Consider the following 26,367-nt stretch of genomic DNA (forward strand, 5'->3'; position numbering starts at 1 on the left):
GCATCTTCATCTCATTTTAATGGCAGGTCCATGAAGCAGATGAGACAAGCAAGACAGACCCCAGAAAAGAGGGCCTCCCTCACTACAAATCACCAATCAACCCCCAGGATACTCCCCCATCTGCTTCATGCACTCAACGAGGTCAGACTTCTTGAAGGAAGGAAAGGAATGTGGTATGTGGCTATATATAATAACGCACAAACACAAGGGCTGAACTGGTAACTGTATCATGCAAAAGTAAATTTACCTCTAAAATCTCCTAAAAAAAAAAAAAAAAAAAAAAGACTTTAAGACTTTTTAAAGTCTATGACTGAGAGAATATGCCATAAAAAAAAGAAAGAAAGAAAAAGGAAAAACCCCCAAACCCAAGCAATCATTTTACAAAGATAACAGAATAATACACATCAGTAATATAGAGCATCTTATTTGGTAATTTGGGAACATAGTTTTTCTGGATATACATTTTTGTTAAATGGAARATTTGGGGTTATACATGCATAATATAATTCTAGGAAAGTAAAAGAATATGCTTGCACTGGCAAACTTTAAGTACCAGTATTGCAAGCACACATCATCATATAAACAGAATGAGGTTATATTGCCCACTGTGCTTCTTGGTTGTTTTACTCACTTCAGTGTTACAGCTATGGTAAAGAAGAGACAAAGTGAGCCTTGTATGTAATGCATTTGTCTTGATTTAACTAACCTGAATTCATTTCCACAAATTTCACATCCAGATCTAATCTCTTCCTTCGTATTTTCTTCCCACAATTGATTTACCTCATGCTTTTAACAGTGATAAAACTCTGTCAAACTCAATCATTTGCCTAACACTTAAACTCTTAACATTTTCTACAAATCCTGTGTCATCCTTCACCATTCTTACAGCCTATTCCCTTCCCACAGCCACTTCACAGGTATTTTTCTGCAATCTCATTTTTCACTCTTGCCCTGTTTGGCACAGTCATTCCAACTCGATATTATATTTCTTCATCTGCTAAAGTCAAACAGCAACAGGGCTTACTATGATTCCATCTAATTTCCTCTCTGAACATTACAGTGCATGCAGCATTTACCATGAAATAGGACAAGAAATTTGATCCTCACATACCAGAAAAAAAGCTCAAGCTGCAAAACTGTAATGTGATCCAGAGGCCTGACAAAAGTTTTCTAAGGTTGGCAGAACTTTGGGATGAATTCAAAATGCCCCAGAAGTTAGTTTTCCAGGTTTCAGCTTTTCCAGGTTCAGCTCAACTACCAAAATAGTAATTCAGACATGGATCCAAATTGAACTGTGCAAGTTCAATACTAAATGTTAGAGTTCATCTCAATTCAAATAACTGTATTTTAGTACTGTTAAATAACAGAAAGCTAAAGTTAGCAGTATCATCAGAAATATGAATGAGCCAGAGCAGCAGTGGAAACTGGGTACATTCAACTGGTAAATTCATACTGTGACGTTTCAGAATAAAAACTACTGCACTTTCTACGCCCTTTGTGTCTGCAAGCTGTTATTACAATCAGTGCAATAAGTGCTGGACATGGCAAGTTGCTGCTTTGCATGGTTACTTTATACTTCCTATATTAACCTGGTAGGACTGGACGTAAACCAAAAGGGCCTTTCGTCGGGGAGATGCCGCGGACAATGCAGTCGAACAGAAAGCTGATCTGCTCTCCTTCAGCGCAAGAAATGAAAAACACACCAGCCCCTGCAAGAAAGCACAGCACAAAAATGTTTTTTACCTCAAGACATAAAAAATCTATTTAGTTATAATATCCCAATCCAAAGAACGCAAATTGCAACAAGTTCTACAGAGAAAAAAAATAAAAATTTCAGGTCAGCACACATTACATCATCAAAATACACATAAATTCAACAGCTACCTAATCATTTACAACAATTTTATGAGACCTAGGCAATTAGAACAATGCCAAAATACAAGCCATGGGCCTGGGTCTTTTATTCTTAGTTACACCTGAAACTTTGTAGATCAAATCTTAGCTATGCAAATGTTAGGGATTCTGAAAGTATATTCATCAATATGAACCAGGTTAATTCTACTTCTACCCAATGTTAATGAAGAGCAGCCTTTTATGTCACAATGTATCAGGTTTTTGTTATATTGTTGAATTACATTACAAATTAGTAGCCATTTCACCCATTTTCAACTTACCAAGACAGCTCATATATGCCTATTATTAACAGATCATAACGTGACTCCACATGCTGTCATCAGATCTTCACCCTTTGCTCTATACTGATATTTTGCTTTCCATTAATTAAGAATAGTCCTTACCAAATTAGAATGAGAATCACTAAACAAACAAACAAGTTCTGAGCTGCGTAGCTACATGGACAACACACAAGACTGAAAATGCTGCATAGAACATTTTATTTGAAAGTTATGAGTCCAAATGCAACTCACATCAAGAAAAAAAGACAGCTGGTCTTTTTAATGACCTTAATCTCTCAAGCAAAAATTCTCCTCTCCCCCAACAAGTGACTTCAGAAAATAATAATAATCAGATAGAAATAGAAATTTAACTTGTGTACACACATCTAAGAAGTGCTGCTAGTTCACCAGAGCCACACACACTAGAAAACCAGAATAACTCAATCTTAAGACTAAGGTAAAGTTTTGCACATTACTCTCCTTAGGACTTGGGCCCCTAATCTGGGCATGAGTTTGACCTCTACGTGTCTTTCTAATCTCTTCTGAGTTAGATGTATATTTCCAACATTTTTACCTACAGCAGCAGAGCTGAACTTGACCAAAATGCCCGCAATTCCCATCACATTCCAGACAAAAGTCCAGCCACGTGAATTAGGATATTATTTCACTTAAGCAATGGATATGCTTTTGATCGCCTGACAAGGGACTAYGGGATGCAGAGAAAGGAGATGGCAAGCAGCAGACCACAAACCAAATGAACTATTTCAGTAAATTTGATTCAGCTTGCAAGCAGTAAATTAACCATCCAAGAAAGAACAAGTTTGATCCACAGTCTTATGTCATTCTCAGTTTATGTCACACCTAAGTCTCTGCCTGTGCTCTACTTATATCCATTCAATACAATGCTCCTAGCAGTATCTTCRTAACTTGATTTCCTGCTCCACCACATTTCTTCTGCTTCAAAGCTCACAGGTCAAGACCTCTCTAGYCAAAGAAAGAAAAATTGCGCTCCTGGTATACTTAATTTTATTTGGGGAACTGCTATAAATTCTACTGGCGTTAGAATTGACTTGTTGATACAAGTTATATCTATATTAAAGGTTAGCTTGCCAATCAGTTCTAGGGTAAAAGGTCTCAAACACATTACTCAAGACTCAGGATACACAAATATTAACACTATATTCAAAGAACTCAGAAGACTGATGTACACAAGCACAGGAAAAGTAACCCAAAGTTAAGCCTATTTTCCTCTGCATTTCTCTGATGTTGTTTTTCTACTTTTTTAAAGCAAGTTTGTCCCATATTTTCTCACCGCACATACACTTGCACTACCTTTACTATTAGAGACCACTTAGGAGATTACAACACTGATTATGCAGCCTGACAGGTACTAGCACGTTATCAGAGGTTCCAGTTGTGACTCATTCAGTCTTGTCCTCTAACCTCCCATTTCCCCTCCCCAAAAGATGACTACGAGTCATAAAGCTGCAGTAGAAGAAGCTGGGTGCAAATTGTGTATTCAGAAATGATTCAAGATTTAGCTATTGCTTTGAGCTGCTTTCTGCACTGACTAGAGTGAGACTAGGAAATCAGTTTGCCTAAACTTAAGACTCTTCCCCCATGAATCATACTGATGCCAGAAGGGAGGATGCCAAAAGATGCCTGAGGGAGCAGGGCAGCACAGGGGTTTGCTGGGCTCTGGACACACAACATGCCGATTCCACGCACCAAAAGCGAGCAGGATATGGAGACAATGTAAMAGAGGACATTTATTACTCAAATACAGTGATGGATTATGTGGTTTGATAACTTTGCAAAATCCTACACATCACGTTGTCATTTAAGAAAAGAAGATTGCTGAAGTATACTTGGAATACTTCTTTCTTTTATTAACAATATTAAGAAAATTACTACTTAAAACTCAAGAGCCTCTACAACCCTGTGCCTTTAACAGAACCAAAAACAGTAAACATGCAAAAATTCATTTCCATGTCACGTGGCTGATTAACAGAAAAGATGATTTCTGTAAAGTACTATTACACATTTGGAAATCCCCAAAACAAGCATGGCAGTCTTTATATAACTAGTGCAAATAATGTATGCCCATTTGCACATGGATACTAATTTAATACATACATATCATTTCTGAGTCTGTTATTCATATAATCAACTCTCACAGGAAATATTTTCTTTCCTCTTTTGCTAAATAGAACTAGATTGAAAAGAAAGTTGGGGGTTCTTGCAAACCAATGACCTGGATGAAGAGACAGAGTGCCTCCTCAGCAAGTTTGATGATGATACCAAGCTGGGAGGAGTGGCTSACACACCCGAGGGCTGTGCTGCCATTCAGAGAGACCTGGACAGGCTGGAGAGCTGGGCAGAGAGGAACCTCTTGAGGTTCAACAAGGGCAAGTGCAGGGTCCTGCAGCTAGGGAAAAATAACCCTAGGCACCAGTACAAGCTGGGGGCTGACCCGCTGGAGAGCAGCTCTGCAGAGAAGGACCTGGRAGTGCTGGTGGATGACAGGTTGACCATGAGCCAGCAATGTGCCCTTGTGGCCAAGAAAGCCAATGGTCTCCTGGGGTGCATTAGGAAGAGTGTTGCCAGTAGGTTGAGGGAGGTGATCCTGCCCCTCTACTCAGCCCTGGGGAGGCCTCCTCTCGAGTACTGTGTCCAGTTCTGGGCTCCCCAGGACAAGAGAGACAKGGAGCTACTGGACAGAGTCCAGCAGAGGGCTACAAAGATGATCCGAGGCCTGGAGCATCTGCCCTAGGAGGAACGGCTGCGAGAGCTGGGCCTCTTCAGCCTGGGGAAGAGAAGCCTGAGGGATCTTATCAATGTGTACGAGTACCTGAAGGGAGGGTGTCAAGGTGACAGGGCCAAACTCTTTTCAGTTGTCCCATGTGACAGGACAAGAGGCAATGGGCAGAAATTGAAGCACAGGAAGTTCCGCCTGACCGTGAGGGSGAATTTCTTTCCTGTGAAAGTGACGGAGCACTGGAACAGGTTGCCCAGAGAGGTTGTGGAGTCTCCTTCTCTGGAGATACTCAAGGCCTGCCTGGATGTAACCCTGTCTAACATGCTCTAGGTGACCCTACTGAGCAGGGAGGTTGGACTAGGTGATCTCCAGAGGTCCCTTCCAACCTTACTGATTCTATGAATGAATAGCTGGTGTTTAACCAAAGGTAAGTTTTAAACATACACATAAAAAACAGCAATTACTTTTTTTCCATGCTGTGCTTTTTTTAAAAAAACAGTAAGTTAAAAAATTATTTACTAGAAATTATACATCTCAGTCATGTGTTTAAACAGATTTGGTGCATAAGCATTTGGAAGCTGAGGAATATGTGGTATGCATCACTGTAATACCATGCAGCTGTTTACTAGACTGAAGAGTTTCCTCATTCTCTCTCCGTGGGGTAAGAGACTTTGTGAAAAGCAGCCTGCAACCACTTGTACAAGGCTGAAACACTAAGCCAGTCCTCAGAGGCATTTAGCAATGAAGCATTGTACAGTCCCCTAAATGTTAAAGGGAAGTTGCCAATTTCACAAAACTTCCAAGTATTATTAAACCCTGCTTAATGTTTTACTTTAATTCATCATATTAAAAAAAAAGCAAACCTCTGGGCAATCACATCAGGAGAATTCACAGTATCAAAAATTTCTTTCATCGCTGCACAATCTGTGAAACCAGGGAGGAAGAGCCAATCATTCACTACAAATTATTACTTTTAGTACTTGCCAGATAATGCTGGAGCTGAAGTCTCTTAGCTACAGGCCAGACACCAATCATGGCAGTTCAGTTCATGGCAGTCACCATGCCCTTCCACCACTATGACTCTACTGACCTCTTATCAAGAAATTCCAGATGTTTCTCCAGGTCAACCAGCTCTACTGCTTTTAACTTTTGAGAAAATTCCCATTAAACATTTCCATTTGTTATACGGCTCTTCTCTTTTGGCCTTTCCAGTAGGTCCATAGCCAATTCCACTATTTCTGAATGATTTTTAAGAGCCAGTTGCAGAAGTCTCTAGAGTAAAGGAAGGAAGGAAGGAAGGTCATTTTTACCAAAATATCAAAGAGGTCACAGAAATACACCTGTTCATCCTGCAGCCAACAGCAGCAGCACCACTTTTTCTTTGAAACAGGGCAGCCAGGGGCCCTACAAGTCTCTCTCCTCTGGGAGTTAGGAGACACTGGTGAGAAACATAAGGCAACTTCAAACTACGCCCTGGAACTAGGCAAACAAAAGGCTGCATTTTTTTCCCCTCAATCTATTCCTCTAAGCAAACTTCTCTATCGCCCCACACTTTTTTTGGTAAATGGTATATAATACTGAGCTTCCACTGCAGAGAGGCCAGGGGCATGGGAGAGAGAGAGAATTTTGCCCCAGAGATGAACTTATCTGCAGCTGCTATAAACAGAAGAAAGGATTTTCTAATGTCTCACAGAACAATGCAGTAATTGCAATATCAAGAGCAAGAGAAATTCAATTTGTAAATGCTTTTCTCCCCATTTAAAAATAATCTGGTGTTATCTATCTTGAAACACACCCAGATTAAATGTTTGAAATCTCCATATTATCTCAGATGGTTTCTCTCTATCTGGATAGAGCACCAAAGTCTTCAGAGGTGGAAAAAAAGAATCCACTCAGCAATTAATTCAAAACCTTAATTAAGTACATTACACTTACAAAAAAATTTTGTGAGGAAGCAAGGAACAGAATGGTAAGAAAGATTTGGGATTTTTTTAGATTTCAGTTTTACCACAGCAATATCCAACACTGAAATCTGTTCCTGTTTGGAGTTTCAAGGTTTCTTTTTTACAGAGGGGGAAATGGCAAAGAAGAGTAATCTACACCACCAGATCATCAGTTCTTCCTAGTAAGGAGTTTATTATGGTGATATTTAATCAATAAATCTTTAAATTCACTATTCCTCCACATTCAGAACTTTGCAGTAAGAATGACAACAAAGGGATAGTTTAACCTATAGGAAAGCAATATTAATAGACACAGCATAATACTATATAACATTCATATGACATGGTACTGGAAAGTGCTTTTGTTTAAGAAATAAAACAATTGCTGTAATAACAAATCATCTTTTCCTCAACACTATACGTTCTACTGCTGAAGAGCTACAGAAGAATGGGGGGGGGTCAGATACCTGAAGAAAAACATTCTCTCCCTTTATCAACACTTTCCTGCTAAGAATAACTAGAGTTACATTTCCATTTAGGTTCCATTTACAAAAGGATTTTCTTCTAGGGGCAGTACTTAGTCAAATACTAAGACTCTGCACATACTTAAATATCGTTATGGTTACAGATGTGTGCAAGTGCTCAGTTAAGGGCATCRCTCCTATAAAAAAAGGTCCTATAACTTCAACTCAGCATGCAAAGAACTTCTAGCCACAGCAGGCTCTTTTGCACCAAAATGAACATGYTGTTCTTCCCTTTTAAGGAAGGCATTCAGAGGACAAGATGCAAAGATGCAAAAACATCCTTCCATGGCAATTAAACATTCTCAGCTATCCTATGTATCAAGATAGACATTTCTGAAGAAAGTGCTAAGACAGTTGACAAGACTACAGTGGAACTCTCCCAAAATATTTTTCCAAAGCTCTGGTTGCCTGTAACCAAAGAYGAACTCACACTAAAAGCAGGTACAAAGGAGAGCTACTGAGAGGCTCCCATATCTTACACGCAAAAAATCAAAAGAGTTGAGCTTATTTAACCTAACAAGAGAGAAAGACTGGATATATAAATGCTCTATAAATACTTTAGGAAGTAAACATCAGGAAGACAGAAAACAGTATGCTAAAGGACAAAGCTGGCCCAATAATAATCTAGGATAAAAGCATAGATTTAGGTCAAAAAATGTAAAAAGAACATAGATATAAAAGGATATTTAAAACTCAAGACTACATTCTATGCCTAAGACACACTTTGTTCTCATGACTCTTTAATCCTTTAAAAAGAAACATCATACTCAAAAGTATGTTAGCCCTTCAAAAATAATTGACAGTCACTCAGAAACAGATACTTTATTTGTGCGTGTCTCACTACAGATTCAAAGAACATTTTAATTAGTGATATATCAAGAAATGCAGCAAAATCTTCCTGGAATCAGATAAGTTCTCTTTGGAAGACAAAGCATCACATTTGTTCCTTTTTACATCAGTTTCATTTTGACAATTATATTCCTGGGGAACACTCCCAATTTACGCTAGCATGAGGACCAGGCACACACAGAATATTCCACCAGTTAAAAGCAAAATCCAGAAGTTATAGCAAGCTTCTAGAAATTTTGAATTTTCATATAGCATAAATAATTCTGGTGCTTCATGCTCCAGCAGCAAATTCCTCACCATTCACATTTGTATCATCCATCTACATTTTATACCCCGAAGTTCTTTTGACAGTTGGCACCTTGATCTGTGAAATGAATCATTTAGGTTTTCTGCAACATGGAGATAAGATATAACAGCACTTAACGTGCTCAAATCCAAACAAGTTACAACTAAGAACCATAAATGGAGATGCTTATATTTCCCATTATTTCCAAGTTTTCTTATACAACTAAGCATTTAAGCATGGGAACAAGCAACCAGAATCTAGGGTCTGTAGCCACAGCTGGGCTCCTAATCACAAGGCTATAGTTACGCTCCATTTTTCTCTTCTAATCCCACTGACATTTGCAATCTTGGTTACACAACAAGGCAGATTCCAGGCCTTCCACTCATGTTGAGCTGTTCTTTCTCTAGGCATCAACCACTCTTCAGTGGGGGGGGGGGGAGGAGGGGGGAAGACACCTGAAGCTCTGCAGGCTGAAGCAGGCCTCAAACTCAGGTTTCCTACTCTCTGTGGAAGTACAGTAACCAGAAAAGACACATAGCACAGCAGCACTGTCACTTCACRTTTTCTAGTGATGTTTTAGAGAGAGAGAGTGCCCTCTCCAGTTATGCAATTTCAGTTAAAAAAAAGTCTTTTTTCCCATCTCCCCTTCTTCTCTCTCTCCCCCTTCCCCCCCCCCTTTTTCTCTTTTTTACTGCTTACCTAGGGACCTAGAACATCAACTCCCACTTCCAAGAATCAGTTTGCAGGAGCAGAATTTGGCCTGTTCAGGGACCTGCTTGGAAGAAGCTTGGAAGAGAAAAGTATCCAGCAGAGCTGTTTGATTTTGGAGGATCACTTCCTCCAAATTCAAGAAAGACAAAAGTGGCAGAAGGCCCACACAGCTTCTGACAAAACTCAGACATAGAAATGAGGTGTACAAAAGGCAGGATGGCCACACGAGCCAAGAGAATTATAGGCACACTGTCCAAGCATGCAGGGATGACAGCAGGAAAGCCAAAGCTCACCTGGAATTAAATCTGGCAAGGCATGCAAAGGGCAACAAGTCTTCTACAAGTATATCAGCAAAAGGAAAACAAGGAAAAATGTTCGCCTGCTGCTGAACGGGGCAGGGACCTGGTGACAAAGAACATGAAAAAATTAGTACTTGAATCTTACTAGTAAAGACAAAGGTGAAGAAGACGTCAATTCACCTTCAATAAATGCAGGCCCCCTGAGACCACTGGGAAAGTTCTGGAGAAAGACTTACCCTCAGTGGAAGAGGATCAGGTTAGAGATCCTTTAAACAAATTGGATATCTATGCATCCATGGGGGCCAATGGGATGAAACTACAGGTGATGAGGTGCCTTTCTCCATTATTTCAAGAAAGGTCACAGGGACTGACCTCAGGATTTTGGGGGGGGGGGGGGGGGGGAAGGGCCCCTGGGAAGGCAATGAAACGAGTAATTCCAGAAATCATTTCCAAACACATCAAGGACAAGAATGCAACTGGCAGTAGTCAGCACAGATTTACAAAAAGGAAATCAAGCCTAACAGCTTGATAGCTTTTGATGATACRATTAACTGTGGATGTTGTCTTGACTTTAGAAAGACTTTCAACACTCTCTCCCATAACATCCTCACTGACAAACTGATAAAGTACAGATTAGCTAAGTGAACAGCGAGGTAGACTGAAAAAATGGCTGAACAGTCAGGCTGAAAGGGTTGCAATCAGTAGYATGAAGTCCAGCTGGAGGCCAATGTATTGTACACCAGCGGCCAATACACCTTCATTAATGACCTAAGTAATGGGACACAACACCCTCAGCAAGTTTGCAGATGACAAAACTGGAAGGAGCTGCTGATACACCAGATGTTTGGGCTGCCATTCAGTGGCTAGAAAATGGGGAAAAAGGAATCTCATGAAGTTCAACAAAGAGAAGCGTAAAGTCCTGCACCTGAAGACAAGTAACACCAAGCACCAGTACAGGCTGGGGGCTGACTGGCTGGAAAGCTACTTTACAAAAAAGGACTTGGGGGTTCTGGCGGATAACAAGTTGAACACAAGCCAACAGTGCTTCCTTGCAGCAAAGGCAGCCCCAACAGCATCATCCTAGGCTGCATTAAGAAGAGTGTTGCCAGCAGGTCCAGGGAGGTGGTCCATCCCCTCTAACCCAGCACTATGTAGCACACCTGGAGTGCTGTGTCCAGTACTGGCCTCCACAATATGAGAGAGACATGGACATACTGCAACRAGTCCAGCAAAGGGCCACAAAGTTGATAAAGGACTTGGAGCAGCTGGGATTGTTCAGCATGGAAAAGAGGAAGGCACAGGAGAGAATCTTATCAATGTATATAAATATCTGATGGGAAGGAGTAAAGGAGCCAGATTCTTTTTAGTGGTATCCAATAATAGGACATGAGGCAGCAGCTACAAGTTGAAATAGAAGAAATTTCATTTAAACATAARAAAAGAAGCTTCTTTTAGTGAGAGMGTGGTAAAACACTGGAACAGGTCACATAGAGAGCTTGTGGAGTCTTCATTCTTGGATATAGTCAAACCACAGCCCTGGGCAACCTGCTCTAGTTGACACTGCCTGAGCAGTARGGTTGGACTAGGCAGTAGGATTGGACTAGGCAATCTCCCTTTCAACCTCAATGATTCTATGATTTTTAGATTTTGACATCCAAACTGGAAGTTCTTCTCTGATCTCATTCTAAAACACTAGCTACTTACTAAGTATCTATTGTACAGTAATTAGAATTCTACAACACTGCCTAACAGATAGCACACATCAATGCTTTAATAACACAAAAGAGCTGCTGTAGCAAATTCCCTCTACTAAAGTACCATTAATCTTTGAAAATAAGCTACCATGCTCATTTGTATTATCACACAACTATGCAAAAATTAACTGAAAAAAAAGTTGTTCTAGATCAATATTTTTGTTCATTTACTTGCTAGCTTTCAAAGTCCAATAATTAGTGTGAATTGGCAATATTCTGTGTATTAAAGAATAATTATTCTTTCAGGTCAACTAACAGTAAATGAAAGTTCCTAACATATTATTAATGTTGCAATGTGTGTTAGCATTCACTGCCCAAATGCAATAAAAACAGACTGAAATTGTTATTCCCTAAACACTGCACTCGAAACACACAAGCTGAGGTGGTCCATATTCACATACAGGCTATTGAACATTTTTGATATCATATAGAAACAATTCACATTACTAGTCTGGTTTTATTCAGGATAATATCCATCATTGCATGAGCAATGCATACAACTGTAGGGTGATAAACACAAGTACTACATTTCATTCCAATCATAAATACAGATCATGAATAAGCAGTACATATTCAACACCACAGATCCATTTCATTATAAAATCAAAGAAAGGGAAAAGATAAGAAAGAGAACAGATGGAATGTTTGCTTAAACATGGTAACTCAGGACCAAATATGTCAGCTAGATTTTACAGCACCTTTGTTCTCTACCTCTATGTCCAAGTGCCTTGTTGATGAATACTCAGAAGTTAGGTCACCTCAAATGAATGACTACAGGTGCTATACTCAGGTATCTGGACACAGGCAATCCTCAGGCAGCAAATACAAAACGGTAAATGAAAGGTTTGGGTAAGCCATACAGCTAAGGAACGTGACTCAAAGCAAGCCTCTACAGAGCCTCCTAGGAAACTACAGACAAGAATCTAGTAGGGAGGAGACTGGCTTGGAATTTGCTGCAACTTACCTCCTGCAGACTATCGTTTTTGCTAATTTGCAGGGCTCTAACCTGTGTAGCTTTTAAAAAGAATATTAGTGGTCTCTACCTCCTTGAGAAATATTTCTAGAGAAAAAAAATCTTGCATTAAATACTAGAGCTACTTTTTTCCCCAACAGCACTGGGCTTAGAAAGCCAGCCTCATCCTGTGCATCTCCTTGCAGCCATGTTACACATTGAGGTGGTTTGACTACAGCAGTAAACACCACAGTAGAAAATTACTGGCTAGCTGCAAGACAAACTTCACAAATGAACCTGCGAAGTACCCCACTCTAGTGGTGAACTCTGCATTTTCCAACTACCTTGGTCGAGGCTGCCACTATAGAAAGATCCTTCACACAGAACGGGTGATAAACAAGACAGTGCATTTCATTTTGATTTGCAATTATCCCTTACTTTTATCCTTTCAAGAATGAAAGCTGAAATTGGAATCATACCCATTCATCCCCTTACCAWAGAAGTCATATACACTAAGTAGTCCTAAATATCTCCTCTGCATRCCCTGTCACAGTGTCCCTCTCAGAAAGGGTAACACACATAAGAAACAGACTCTTCAGAAAGTGTGTTGCAAATGCTTTGTTAGTCAGCGTTAAACAGTCCCTCTGCAAGAGGCATGAAAGAAAAACACCCAATTGTTTCTTTTTCAGAGGAACAAAATCCTAACAGCCATTATTATTTTCTGCTAGTCTTTTTGGATACTGCTCAGAATAATATGTTGTCTCCTTCCACACTTTCATTAAAGTCTGCATAAAACAAATGCTTGTGATCCACAGACACTCCGTTTGCAATCAGCTATGTACTCCAAATTCAAGTCATTACTTAAAGCCCTTACTGGTAAGAAGATAAGCTCTTCCCTGTAGGCACTGTCTTGAAGAGTAATAGGAAAAAWTGATGCCAACATATCACAGCGCTGTTGTACCTTCTACCCAATTTAAAAATTAATCACAGACATTCTGTTTTCCTAGACAGCCTCAGGAAAACTAATTATTCAAATAGTTAAGCTTTATAGTCTCTCATTTGATGAATTACATGTTTACATAGATTAAAACAGTTATCAATCCAACTAACCATTGCTAAACTTGAAGGCAGCTAGCATTTCTATTTCAATTCCCTACACTTTTTTTAAATACAAGTTCTAAATTTTTAKATAATTTAAGATTTCATTAGCTCAGAAATTGATACTCTATATAAACTGCCCAGAAACACACACACAATCCTTCCAGAGGTGTTTATTCAGAATGTAAGTTTTCTGGGGTATACTTCGGACCCAAATTACATCTGCACAGAAGTGCACACACTTAGGACAAGCAGAAGTCTAGTCTGTATTTAAACAGATGTTTGCACACAGACGCAGAAATGAACAACTGCTTTATCTGCATGGAAGATAGCCTGCCCAAACCAAACCTGCAGGTGTTGATGGTGCAAACTGCATCATCCACCAGAGAGGGAGGAAAAAAAAAGAGAGAGAAAAGAAAAAAGTGATGCTGATGATGAATTCTTCTTGAACTTTGTAATTGTTTAGTTAACTCAAGGTCTAGACATAGCACCAGGAAACAAAACACTTGGGTTCCAGTTCCTGCACCACTTAATATTGAAGTGAGGCAAAACAACCTTAAAAGAAAACAGATTCATCTCCTCCCAGGCTACACCTATGATCTACTCCTTCAGAAGCTGGAGACCACACTTTAACTACAATCTCCAGAACAGCCACAGAAAAATTTGTACCAGAATTTTTCACATAACCAACAAATGTCCTGAACTGGGAATTTTAAGGTAAAACAGAGTACAATCAATACTTGTCATCTTTGTAACTCAGCTCTGTCCTTTTTCAATAGACAAAACAAATAAATATTTTGACTCATTTTCTATAGTGATGTCTTCTTTTTTCCCCCCTTCCTTCCCAAATTTTGCCAGAAGTCCCAAGGAACTGGGAATCAACTGAAAAGCCTTTTACTTTTTATTCTGGCAATTGAAGAAATTGATTATTTTCACATTTCAATACACAAGTCAAACAGCTTCACATCTGAATTGGTGATCTGCATATCCATTTGCAATCACAGATCACCAATATGGAGTGGATCCAAACTCTGCTTCTGAGACTGAAATCTTTGTGGGCATTATTCTGAAAAAACAGGCAAGTATCAAACTGATCACTCCAACTATTCATTCTACAAACCAGAACAGTAGAATCATTCAGTTATTATGCTTCTTCATGATTCCAGATACTTGAAAAAGACTTTTCCAGATCAAAATTAAGTTGCTCATGTATATATTATGACCAGTTGCATTAACCTTCTGCCTTCTTTTTCAGCTTTTGCATCTTGCTCACATGAGGACGTAAGAAGTTTCAAAACAAGATACTAGAACCACAGGTTCCTCCCCATCTAAAGGGGTATATAGCTACTAGGCTACAGAAGCATGCTTCAGCTTGCTTTTTCCTTTTGAGCCAATGAATCTTACGCTTCCACAGAGTGGCAAAGACACTAATGGGGAATGCAAGAAGCAGAAGCTCTCAACTTCTGGGAGTCTCAAGTCCTCTACTGGATTTGGACCAGCGTTTACAGAACAGCTTTGATTCTGCCTGTAACCTCAAAGCCTCCATATAATTCTCCTTCTGTAACAAAGTTAACCATAATTTCACCATTGGAATATTAAAACATTTTGCCTCATCTCTTGCATGACTCAGGCCATAAAATTTCAYTATCTTTTTCTTGTTCCACGTCCAGTAGCAAGACTTGACTAAATATCTTCTGGAGAGCCACATGGCAACGTTCAGTCAGGACTCCACACAATCATGTCTTTACTGAAYATCAGAGTTCAAGCTTGCAGAAGTCTACTCAGTAGAACATACTTTCCAATATCACAAGGCTGCTTGTATGACTGAAAACTATACAATTGTTTCTCAAAACTTAACATTGACAAAACCAGYATTTACATTTCTGCAAAAGGTTTAAAATAACTTTTAGAAGATGGTTTCCAATTGTACTTACAGTAGCCACACCTGGTACCCCCTTCAAAGATGAATCCATTTGGGACAGCTCCATATCGACGCAGATCTGAGAGCTTCCACTGCCCCATGACAGTAGGGGGAAGGTCTTTTACAAGGACGAAAATGTCGTTGCAGAAATGCAGGGTAGCAGGCCCGCTCTCTAGTTTAGTGCCAGGTGCTACAAAAACTTGAAACCTATGAACTATTGGATAAGGAAGGAAAAAAAGTTACTATGGAGAACAGAAGCAAGGTACCATGACTTCTGTAACTTAAGTCATTTTGGCCAACTGCAGTATGAAGACCAGTTCACGTCCGCATCACTAGGCTCCACCATCGAGATTTTAGGTGAAGCCCATACAACTCACAGGCACATTTAACAGTATCCAAAGTGCCCAGAAAGCAAGGCTGAAAGAAAAAGACAAGTTCTAACCAGTGCTCTGTCACTGACTCATTTGTAACCTTTATTAAATTGCTTCACTCCTTTCCACACACTACCTTCTCTAGAAGTAAAATTGGGGAAATTATGTTTTCTTACCTTTGTGAATCTTTTGAGAGTTGGTGATTGTAGATACCCAGACATTTAAAGTGACAAGGAAATTAAATGATTCACAGGTARCTGACATCTAAGAATGTTTATTAACTCTTTGTATTTCACAATCCAAACTTCAGGAAGAGTGGGAAAAACACCTCTCATTTGACCTTAAAAAATTCAACTTCAAATCCCAACTCTGATAACCCCCATATTGCAAGCATCCTTACCTAAAACATTAGCTGTTTTAGGGTATCTCCCTTTTCCTTCTCCAGAGGAGAAAAATAAACCAAAGGGAACTCTTCAAAGGCTCAAATCTTCGAGTGTTTCAGGGGAATAATTTAAGCGAGCAAGCCCCCAAATTTCAAACAATTGTCTTGACCTCCATCACTCCCCTAAGGTTTTGCCTTATGGTTAGACAAAAAGTCTATCCTGATGTGGAAAAGTGTGACAACTGCTACATTTCCAGTCAAAGGTTTTCAGTGAGGCATTTAATCAAGTGCATAAATTTAGCTTTTTGATTATCCATTAAAAGATCATACAAACAGCTTCCTACCTATGAAATCTACAGGGTAACCTTCAAGTAGTCTCATTTCTTACAACCACCTTTGCATTCCTCWTGTTCCTTCAAGCATCATGAATTTCAACAAGGTCTGAATCATCCTTCTCATCTAAATACTATCTTTAGTCTTAGTTACCAACTAGCAGTAAGTCAATTCCTCATCTATGACATTCATTTGTTAAGTTCCCTGAGGCTCCAGCAGAATTAGCCACAAAGTCATTCAAGAGAAATGTATAAGGAGCCTGAGATAGATCTAACCACAGCTCTACTTACAGCTTTGACACTAGTTCTGCTAGGGRGCAAATCAAGAGTCACATGATGTCCCCTTCTGGACACACAACTATGCWACACGTGCTGTTTACCCATAAACTATGAAAAAGACTTTAGAACCATCTGAATAAGTAATGTTCAATAAGGAATCTTCAATACTATTCAGACGCATCTGAGCAGTTAACTTCAGAGTTACTGTGCTAAGTAATGAAATGATAGGAACAGAAGCATGAAGATCACATAAATGACGCAACCTGTTGCAAGCTACAATGGCTGCCAGAAACAAGGAGCTGCAGCTCAGGTTCTAGAGCACTGCAGTGAAACAGAAAGCCCATATCTGATCAATTCTAAAGTAGAGAAAAAAAATCAGGTCTGGATGTAAATATTTTGTCATATGCTTTCATGAGAAGTCAAATAATGCTCCACAGTCATCTACTTAGCCTGTTAAAAAAAAAAAAAAAAAAAAAAACACGCCACATACACCACAGCTGCTTAGGTGAATGCACGCATGAAGAAAAGGTATTAAGTTCCTCATTTCCTCTGGCTAACCTTTTCCTCTTTAGAGCTATTCACTGACCTGTCTCCCAGCTTCCTCAGCATCAGCTGTGGGCTCAAGCACTCTTTTTCATGCCTGACTTGTACCTCACTCACTTCTGTGATCCTTGCTCAAAAACAGCATCAACTCCATTCCACATTAGCATTCCATGCTTATAACCCTCAATTCACTGGCACGCATGTCATTGTCTTCTCCACCTCTTTGTCCCTGCCTGGCCAGACTTTCACTGACAAAATTCAGTAAAAACTTCCTCTTTCCTGTCTAGATCCTCTTTTCCCAATACCTTTTTAAATTCACTTCTCAGACTCTGACGTCGTCTCTCCACAATCTGTTTTCAGCACCCGATCACCTTTGTCCCAGGACAAAGAACATATCCTTGTTAGCCTTTAAGAAAAAGAAGTCACCAGCCTCTCTCCCTATAAAAGCCTCCATTCCATTCCGTTTACTGTAACTAAATTCCCTTCAGTTTGACTTCTACACTCAACTAAGTCTGCAACGAAAGACAAAATCCTGACCAAGTTTTCTATGCTCTGGTTTATCCTCATTCTCTAGAGCTTTACTGAAATCAACATGTTCTAAAAATTATTGTCAATTCAACCAATTATACTTGTGCCCCAACTTCTTCATTTCTTCACCTCCACGCATACTGTCACCCTCTGTCTCTACTCCAATGCTGCATCTGGAACTATAGCTTCATCAAATAGACTGATCTCTATCTTTACCTCTTTCAAAGCTTTCTTTAATAACTCTCCTTCCCTCTGCTTTTCCATCACTATCACCCCCATCATCCTCACATCCAGATTAGCTCAAAAACTCTTTCCATCCCAGAACTGCACAAGGGCAAGATCACAAAAAACAGACCTACTCTATCAACTGCACACTCTCCTCCAGCTCTTTTAGAATCATAGAATCGGTAAGGTTGGAAGGCACCTCTGGAGATCACCTAGTCCAACGCCCCTGCTCAAGCAGGGTCACCTACAGCATGTTAGTACAAGTTTACACTGTACAGAGATCCCAAATTTAGCATCATATTTAACTAATAGAGGCAGAACACAATATAGCTACATTTTCAAAGTGCACCATGTACTCCAGATATATATGTCTGTACTATTCAGGGACCCACTCCAGCCCTTCTCCTTGTGCAACAGTCCATATCTGACAGCTCCAAGTGGTACCTCAATATGCCTCTATTCTGATATTGCTGCCTAGATATGAGCACAGTAGCTATATAACATTTGTGTAAAATTCCAAGGCCATCTTTCTACGCTCACACTGGAGCCATGGAACAACTCTGTTGTTATATATCCTTTGTCAAATGCTGTAGCAAGCCATCATTTAAGACAGTTAATGTGCACCTCCCATACATCTAAACTCTTTCCCTAGTCATCACTAAATAAACCTAAAGGACAGTTGCTCTGGATTAGCAGTTTACCATTTCTTATTCACCACTGCATATTTTAGAGCTGCTAACCGGGAAAAAAAGGGGGGGGGGGAATGCATAAGAGTGAAGTTAGGTACAAAAGTTGTGTCTGATGACACTCCTTATTATCAGATGACCCATCCTGAAAGACGACACTAGCAGTAACATATTTTATCGAAGAGAACACCTTCTAGGCTGGTAGGCTGTTTGTAAAACCAGAACTTAACCAATCAAGTTCTATTTAGGACTCTACTTCTCTTAAATCAGGCTCCTTTTAAATCCTGTCATCAAAAACTCAAGTAAATTTCAGGGACGGAAGTGGAATTTGGATCACTGAAAGCTTTCAGTGCCCAAATCAAGAACTAAGTTGAAAGCTCTCACAGTTAGCCAGCAGTTCTGAGCAGTAATATCCTCAAAAAAAAATCGTGAGAGATGCTTGCTTTAAGATGTAAAGCACAGACTCTTCATTAATAAATGAGTGACAATCTCTTCCTTAACTGTACTTTGTTGTTTGCATTTTAGCTCTGCTTTTCTTTGTTTTTATCCCAAGAATAAAACAGAATACGGTAAGACGAAGGTTACCTTCCCCCAAACTGTAGCGGATTCGTACATCCCAAGCATACATTGTTTCCTTGTTCTCAAATCCCAGCATCACAACTTGAGAGAGACAGATGATTGCAAGTGTGTGATTCAAGCCTTCATAGGAGAGCCCAGGATCCAAGCCACAGATGTCTTCTAAGGTCACGCTGCTCCTCTCCTTATGCCCTTTTGCTCGTTCAGATTTATCCTTGTATACTAGCATGAGCAAACAATCTAAAAGAAGCAAAACTGTCAGAGAGGATGAGGCAGAACAGAACACAACACAGTTCTCAGCACTCTGACTCAAAATAAGGCTGCTTTTGACAATTGGAGGGTCAGTCTGATCAAGTCAATGTAAGAACTCAGCTTCCTCCCCCAGTCAGTAATTTGTAGTCCTCATGTGCAGGGAATCAATACTGGAGGCATTTTTCAAGTGTAACCTGCAGGCTTAGAACAAGAAGGTGAGTAAAAACCTCTTCCCAATTATTCTACTTTTCAAAAATACTGCAGTTTTCAGGTAGCCTTCTGCCTCTGGAAGGGAACTAATTAATTCTGAACATTAGGAGTTACACTATACTAGCTGTTCACATTACAAACACTGAAGCTTAGAGACTATTGTCATCTTCCATTAGAACATATTGAACCACAAATGAAATTCTTACAGTAGTTCACAGATTACTCAACTACTAAATGGTGAGCAGACTACACTGCCAGAGAGATTGTTAGTGTCAGCTCATGTTTCCTAGTTAAATGTTACACAGTAGCTATTGCTAAATAACCATTATGTGCTGCACTTACTGTTTTTTAAATATTTGCTTGTGTCACCATTTGTTTTTAACTTCTTCCTGGAGGTGTTTATTGCCCAGTAACTATGCAGTGGAAAAAAGTAATCTGAATGTCATGGTCACATGGGTAAAGTACATTTCATGATCAAACCCAAAGGATAAGAAAAGTTTTAAAAATTTTTAAAAAGAGCACTCCTCCACCTTTTGCATTTGATAACAAGAGCATCTTCCTCCAGGTTACCTTCCTATCATACAGCACTCAATTCAAACTGAAATCAAAATGTAAATAGTGAAGTTTTAATATCCATAGCTTAAGCTAATATCCACACTGCAACTGAGAAAGCCCCCTGTGCTCCATTTTATGAGATGTTGGGGGCGTTGGGGGCAGGGGGGGTTGTTCTGAGTCTTAGCAAGGCACTTCTGCTATGAAAAGGGCTGGCAAAGCTCCAAAGAGGTGAAAAATGACTGAAGGATTGAACTGCCTGTTAACTAAAGCAAAATTCTGCATGCATACCCAATTGTTTTCTTGCACCTGTTAGCAGGAACAGCTGCAGCTATGATATTTAAGGATTCTACAATACAGCTGTGYGTCTGAAGAAATAAAAACTAAGGTTTGCAGAGCAAAACACTGGGGGAGTTCAGCTAACATGGCTAATTTAAGTGGCTAAATAAAAATAGCATCTTTGAGAAATAAGCTATATTATCAGTCAGTAGATTTTCAAAAAAAAAGTTCCCCTATCTTCCAGACTCATACTCACACGGCTAAATATTAACACTAGGACCAACAGATGCCCATTCAGGAAGGGAAGATCAAAAAAATTCAGTCAAGATATAAGTTAAAATAAGTATTTAAGGTGCTAACAAGGTAAATGTAGTAACCTAAGTAACAAGGAGCTGGATCTGAGGTTCAATTATTTTTTAAAAAAATTAAGTCAACCAGCAAAAATCTAGAAATGATTTCATATCAATTCTGAGCCAATGTAGATTCATATTTTGTAAATGCAGGTAACACTTAGGCCTGGAAATACATACTTTACAGGCAAAATATTTTCCCCTTTAGAAATAGATGGATTTCTTGAAACCCATTTTTCCCCTCTCCGATAGTAAAACATTGGCTCTGAATAACATCTTCAAGTTTCCCTTCAAAAACATGAAAATGAAGTTTCTAATTCAAAATGCCATTTTATTTTTAAATTGAAGTGTTTCCTGTCAAAACACTGATTCAAAGTAACCACTGAGCTTAAGATGTCAACTTTTTACAGCCGTTCTGGGAAAAAAAAAATCAAAAAAACCTGAACTGACATTTTAAGTGGGAACAAAAAAGGAATAATTATGCCTTGGCACATTGCTTTTTAAACTGTTTTACTTCATATCTGGTCAGAACGCCCAGACTRTTTGAAGCTACTAAAACCTTCATCCTGAAGGCCTGAATTTACAGTCGCTGGCAGCACTGTGGCAGTCCGCTCACAGCCTGATGCACAAACACTATAACCAGGCACCAGCGCACGGGTTTCATCACTGCAAGAAAAACCTCCTGCCAGCTGCAGCGTTACCGGGGGCTGCAGGGATTTATGGTGTATAAACTGCCTGGGAAGCCACCCCCAGACTTGGCTCGGGGTAAAGAGCAGCCTCCCCCTCCCACAGGCCCGGCAGCCCCCCGCCATTTTGGGGCCCGGGGGGAGCCCCCCGCCATTTTGGGGCCCGGGGGTGGGGGGCAGGCTACCACGGCGGGGGGTGGCGCAGTCGCACGGTGCCGGCGGCAAAGCCCTGGGGCAGGAGCCGTTAACGGCCGCCAGCCAGGCGGCCACGAGCTGAGAGAGAGAGCAGAGGAAACATGAAGCCCTGGAGCTTCGCTTGCGCTCCCTCCTCGCCTTCGCGTTCATTACACTTCGGGGCTCCTTCAATAGCCTCTATTTTTGGCCTCCTGGCCCGTTGCTAACCAAGCCCGTAATTTCCCTCCCCTCGCCTTTTTTTTTTCCTTTTTTTTTTCTTTTTTTTAAACAAAAAGGAGGCAAGAGCAGCGATGGCTAGAGGAAAACCCCGCTAAGGGGCCGGGGCGCTCTCCCCTCCTGCGACACCTAACCTCGAAGGGGGTTTGTGTAAACTCGGCTCGTGGCTCTTTTTCCTCTGGGGCCCCGAACTGCGTCTCCCCCTCGCCGGGCGGAGGAGGAGAGTGGGGACAGCCCGGGAAGGGACGCCCTGCCCCCCCCMCCCCCCCGCCGCCCTTACCTGCCACCGGGGACGGCTTGCGCAGCACCAGCCACCTACTCTTCCACTGCAACGAGAGGCAAAAGGACAGCGTTAGCCAGGGCCGGGCCGGGCCGGGCTCCCTCTCCCCTCCCGCGGCGGCCCCTCGCGACGGGGGCGCCGGCCGGGGACCCCCGGCCCGCAGCGGAGCCGCGCCGGCAGCCGGAACCTTTTTTCCATCTCTCAACTTGACATGACCCTCCACCACCACGGAATCCGTCATCTTCAGTCATGATTCCGGACAGCTGCGCCCGGCCCGTTACTCCCTCCCCGCGCTCTGGCTGAGGGGTCACTTTCAAAATAGCTTTATTAGGTCCCCGCACAGGCAGCGAGGCGGGCGCACGGCCAGGGCGGCGCGGCGCGGCCCTCCCCTCCCCGGCGCCCCCCGCCCCACCGGCCAGGGGCCGGGCCGGCTGCCGCGGAGGGGGTAGGTGGTCCCAGGAAACTCTCCGAGTTTTATTATGGTATTTTACTGTCGGTTTTTTTTTATTATGATTATTTGTTTTGCTCCGAGTTGGGTAGCACAAGCCGCGACAGCCAACGCGCGGCAGCCCCGCGACGGCCGCCACCACGGCGCGCCTGCGGGAGCGACCCCAGGCCGGCCCCCTCCGGCCCCCCGCGGCGATCCGGCTCCGGGGTTTGCAGCTGACCGCTGAGGGAGCCCTGCGCCCCGGCTCGGCCCAGGGTCGGCACGAAAGCCCGGAMCGGAGCCCGCCGCCCTCCAGCAGCGCGGGGCGGCGGGCGAGACACCCCATTGCCCGCGCGGCTAAACACGTGGCTTTGCCCTAACTCCCCGTTCCTCTCCCAAAAAGCGTGATTACCGCTCCCCTCGGCTGCCAGAAGACATCCAGCTCGCTACCCCAGATAAAAATACCCTTCTTTTTTTTTCTTCTTTGCAATGCAACTATCACAAAATAACAGCCCACTTGAATGGCACCCGGAGCTGCTACAATTAATAGAATAAGATGTGCTAATGGTGTCCTCAGATTTATTTCAATGAGCAATGGCCTAATTAGAGTCCATTATTCTAAAAATACTCCTGCTGCATCTTATTTGATGGTAATTACTTCTTCAGCTTTTTTTAAAACAACACCACAGCACATTTTTCTTTCAGTGCTATAATAGAAGGGGTTTTTTTAGATGTTTGCCTTTATTTCTTTTCTCTTAATTGGTCAGTTTGCATGCAATAGCATATAATTTAATAAAACCATCTTTAAGTGCAGTTCATAATGAATTTGGGGTATGTTTATTCAACCGGTTTTGCATTCTACTTCATTTTCTAGAGAAATGTTAGGAAAATTCCTATCAGACAAAATTTTGCTAGAAAATTTATGTTGAATTTTCATGCCAACCCAAGTAATAAGCACTTAAATAGAGGGAAAACTGGGGGCAAAATTACCRTGGGGAATGCTGCACAGGAAAGGCAGGAGGCAGAGAGTACTGGAGCACCACATACAAACCTGAACAGTATCCTCAGGGCATGGACCCCTTGCTTAACCTGGAAATTTGCTTCCCTCCCTACAGGCACAGAGCTGACSGAGGCTCTCTGATTTGGAGGGGTTAGCATTGGGCTATTCACCAAAGAGCAGATCCTCAAGTCGTGAGGTTTAGTTCTACCAAATTGGTGCAATAACAATGGTTGGACAGACTATTCTGAAAACCGTAAATTAAATGTAATGCTTTCAAAATATGACAGTATCAGCTGACAATTTGTCATGCAGGCCTTTGAAGGCAGTAAGTAGACTGTTTCAGCTGTGAACATTCAAGATATTTTAAAAAAGGATTTTATTGATTGTATGGCTGTTGAGGCACAYTGGTATAAACAGCATGCATTTGGAGAACGAGAGATAAAAAGCTCTGCACAACAGAAGTCATCTACTACTAACCTAGCGTCCTATCAGATAGCCACTCTCTTTGCAGCAAGAGAAGACTGGGAGAATAGATAAGACACAAAACCACCAGATTAAAAGCAGGCACGGTATGGATGGATGTTAATTTCAAAATGAAAACGAAGTCACAGAACAGCCATGGCCATGCAGGATGGCATCAGCTTTGGGTTGACACCAATTAGCAAGGCACAACAAAAGTTGTTTCCGATGAATCACTTCCAAAGAAGACTATATAATTCCTGCTGATTGAGCATGTCTTTCATCAGCAGGTACAGTTAGTCCTGCTACACAGTCACTCTCCTCTCACAGCGTTAACTGAGCCAGCCTCATACTGCAAATGGCCAACAAGACAGACCTAAACAGCCAGTCTTCAGATTGTTTTGGCATCAAGACTGAGCTGCATCTGAATTTTTCAAACTCGTGTTTAGTGCTTTAGAAGAACAAAGCCTTCGATYTTAGTATTCACAGTATTCATATCTGAAAATCAGATCTCAGCTTTGTGACTCAGGCTTCTCTACTCCACATCTGTCTACTGGAAATCTATGTAACACTTGCATAAACTGGGAGCACCACTAGCTGAARTATATTTTTATGCAGAGCTTTTCAGATGCTTTCCTGCACAGAGAAGTGTTATTTAATTTTTCACCAGCTTTCAACTCATTGAACAACCTATATAATGATTCATCTGTTTAGTTGTGATCATATACAACACAAAGTCCAAGAAACAGACCATAGACATTTTTATTAAACAGTTTACATCATTTATCTAGATTTACACTGTTATATCTTTGTCTTTACACAAATTCAGGTTTTGGTTATTTTTTCTTAGAGTTTCTTTTGGCTACAGAAATAATTCACTATAGCTAAGAAACCCATGAAGATACTGCTGGTACTATCAAACAAAATACATATCTGAGTCTGCAGTCGTCACTTTAATTTCTATATCCTGAAGACTAGCTTTGCTTGAAACATTTAAGACAATTCAAAAATGTTCACTGCCAGAGAAGAAAACATTTCAYATCAACACTTCCAAATGTACGTATATCTGACATGGCTAAAGGTTCCCTGTATTTAAAAAGTTGTAATTTTTCATTCTCCTTTATCAGATTATATTTTTTTAATATTAAATCAATTTCTGCCTTTTTGCCAACACAGTAGAGTACACAGCCACAGTCACCAGCTATATATTGTAACAATTTCTGTGATTATTCCCATAATAACTCCATAGACCATGACAGCAAAGCATCAGTGGTTGATGATATCACCCAAACAACCAAGGAACATCCCAAGTTGTTCACCTCAGCCATCCAGTCTGAAAATCTAGACCAGAACTCACATTTCTGAACCATCAGAACAAATCTTTACTACAAAATTTAATACATTTTAAAAATACTAACAAATTTAAGAAATGTTTAGGTATTTATCATCAAGATGAAATATTTCCACCATTATCCTCAGGGTGAGGAGCAGGTGATACAGTCTGCAAAAGGTCCTAACTATATTAGGTCTGAAATCAGGTGCACTGATTTTCAATATTTTTCAACTATAAACTTACTGCTCTCAGGAGATGTTACATTAACCATGCTGGAAAATTGCAGACCAGATTCAGCAGAGCTCTGAAGCACAGCATCCTAATTTTGTATCAGTGGAACAGAAAAATATACTAACATGTCTTGTTGAATCAAAGCCTAAATCCTCTGTTTTTACCCCAGAACTTGTTTGCTGCAGTTAGCTGGGGAGCAGCTTGACCTGTATCACTCTGCTGGTGTTGCTCAGCCTGAACTTCAAGAGGTCACTTCCAGGGGGAAAGGCAGTTCATTCTTTTTGCTCCTTTTTTTTTTCTTTTTCCTTAAACTCAGCTGAGAATATGAGGACAATGTAGGCTGGTTATGGAGTCTGACACCTCCAGTAGAAACTGAGTGAAAACACTCAAACAATTATTTTTATGTACCCCACTTGTACGTCAACAGATATCAACAGTTGTGGGTTTGGTTCACTCTGTGTTAATATATTTGTATCACTAGGCCAAATAAAGACAGGCTCATATATGGAGCTATCCACAGCCCTAAAATTGTAGATCAAAGATAGTGACATCAGCTGGATTAGACCTACTTTTAGGGATCAGTTTTGAAATTTCAAAGAATTATTGTGACAGTTTTCATATTATTTTACAATAAAATATTCATGCCAGTTTAATGAAACTGAAGGACTCCTGCATGTTGCTTGTCAGTGGTGGCTTGTTTAAATGT

At 40.8% G+C, this 26,367-nt stretch overlaps 1 protein-coding gene and 1 long non-coding RNA gene across 3 annotated transcripts in view; both read right to left on the bottom strand.

The window, feature by feature from the left end:
* The window catches only part of DOK7 (docking protein 7), a 70,379-nt gene extending 47,809 nt beyond the window's left edge, over positions 1 to 22,570 (bottom strand). Inside the window, exons 1-5 of one of the 2 annotated variants that reach the window (XM_085309627.1) lie at positions 22,399 to 22,570; positions 22,212 to 22,257; positions 19,201 to 19,431; positions 15,283 to 15,483; positions 1,590 to 1,709 (exon numbers count right to left, since the gene is read on the bottom strand). In XM_085309627.1, coding sequence (XP_085165753.1) covers positions 1,590 to 1,709; positions 15,283 to 15,483; positions 19,201 to 19,431; positions 22,212 to 22,257; positions 22,399 to 22,452 — 652 coding nt within the window. In that variant the 5' untranslated portion in view covers positions 22,453 to 22,570. Of the gene's footprint in view, positions 1 to 1,589; positions 1,710 to 15,282; positions 15,484 to 19,200; positions 19,432 to 22,211 lie in introns of both variants that reach the window. The other variant, XM_085309625.1, reaches the window with a different exon arrangement.
* Positions 8,207 to 9,276, bottom strand: LOC146593242 (uncharacterized). Its single transcript, XR_014896432.1, has 2 exons — positions 9,234 to 9,276; positions 8,207 to 8,637 (listed from the first exon to the last, which is right to left on the bottom strand). It is a non-coding gene; the product is annotated as an uncharacterized LOC146593242 (long non-coding RNA).
* Positions 22,571 to 26,367: the final 3,797 nt, after the last annotated feature.

The sequence above is a fragment of the Rhea americana genome, unplaced genomic scaffold (genome assembly GCF_003343005.1).
Source record: "Rhea americana isolate MKP2758 unplaced genomic scaffold, rheAme1 scaffold_30, whole genome shotgun sequence".
NCBI classification, from domain to species: Eukaryota; Metazoa; Chordata; class Aves; order Rheiformes; family Rheidae; genus Rhea; species Rhea americana.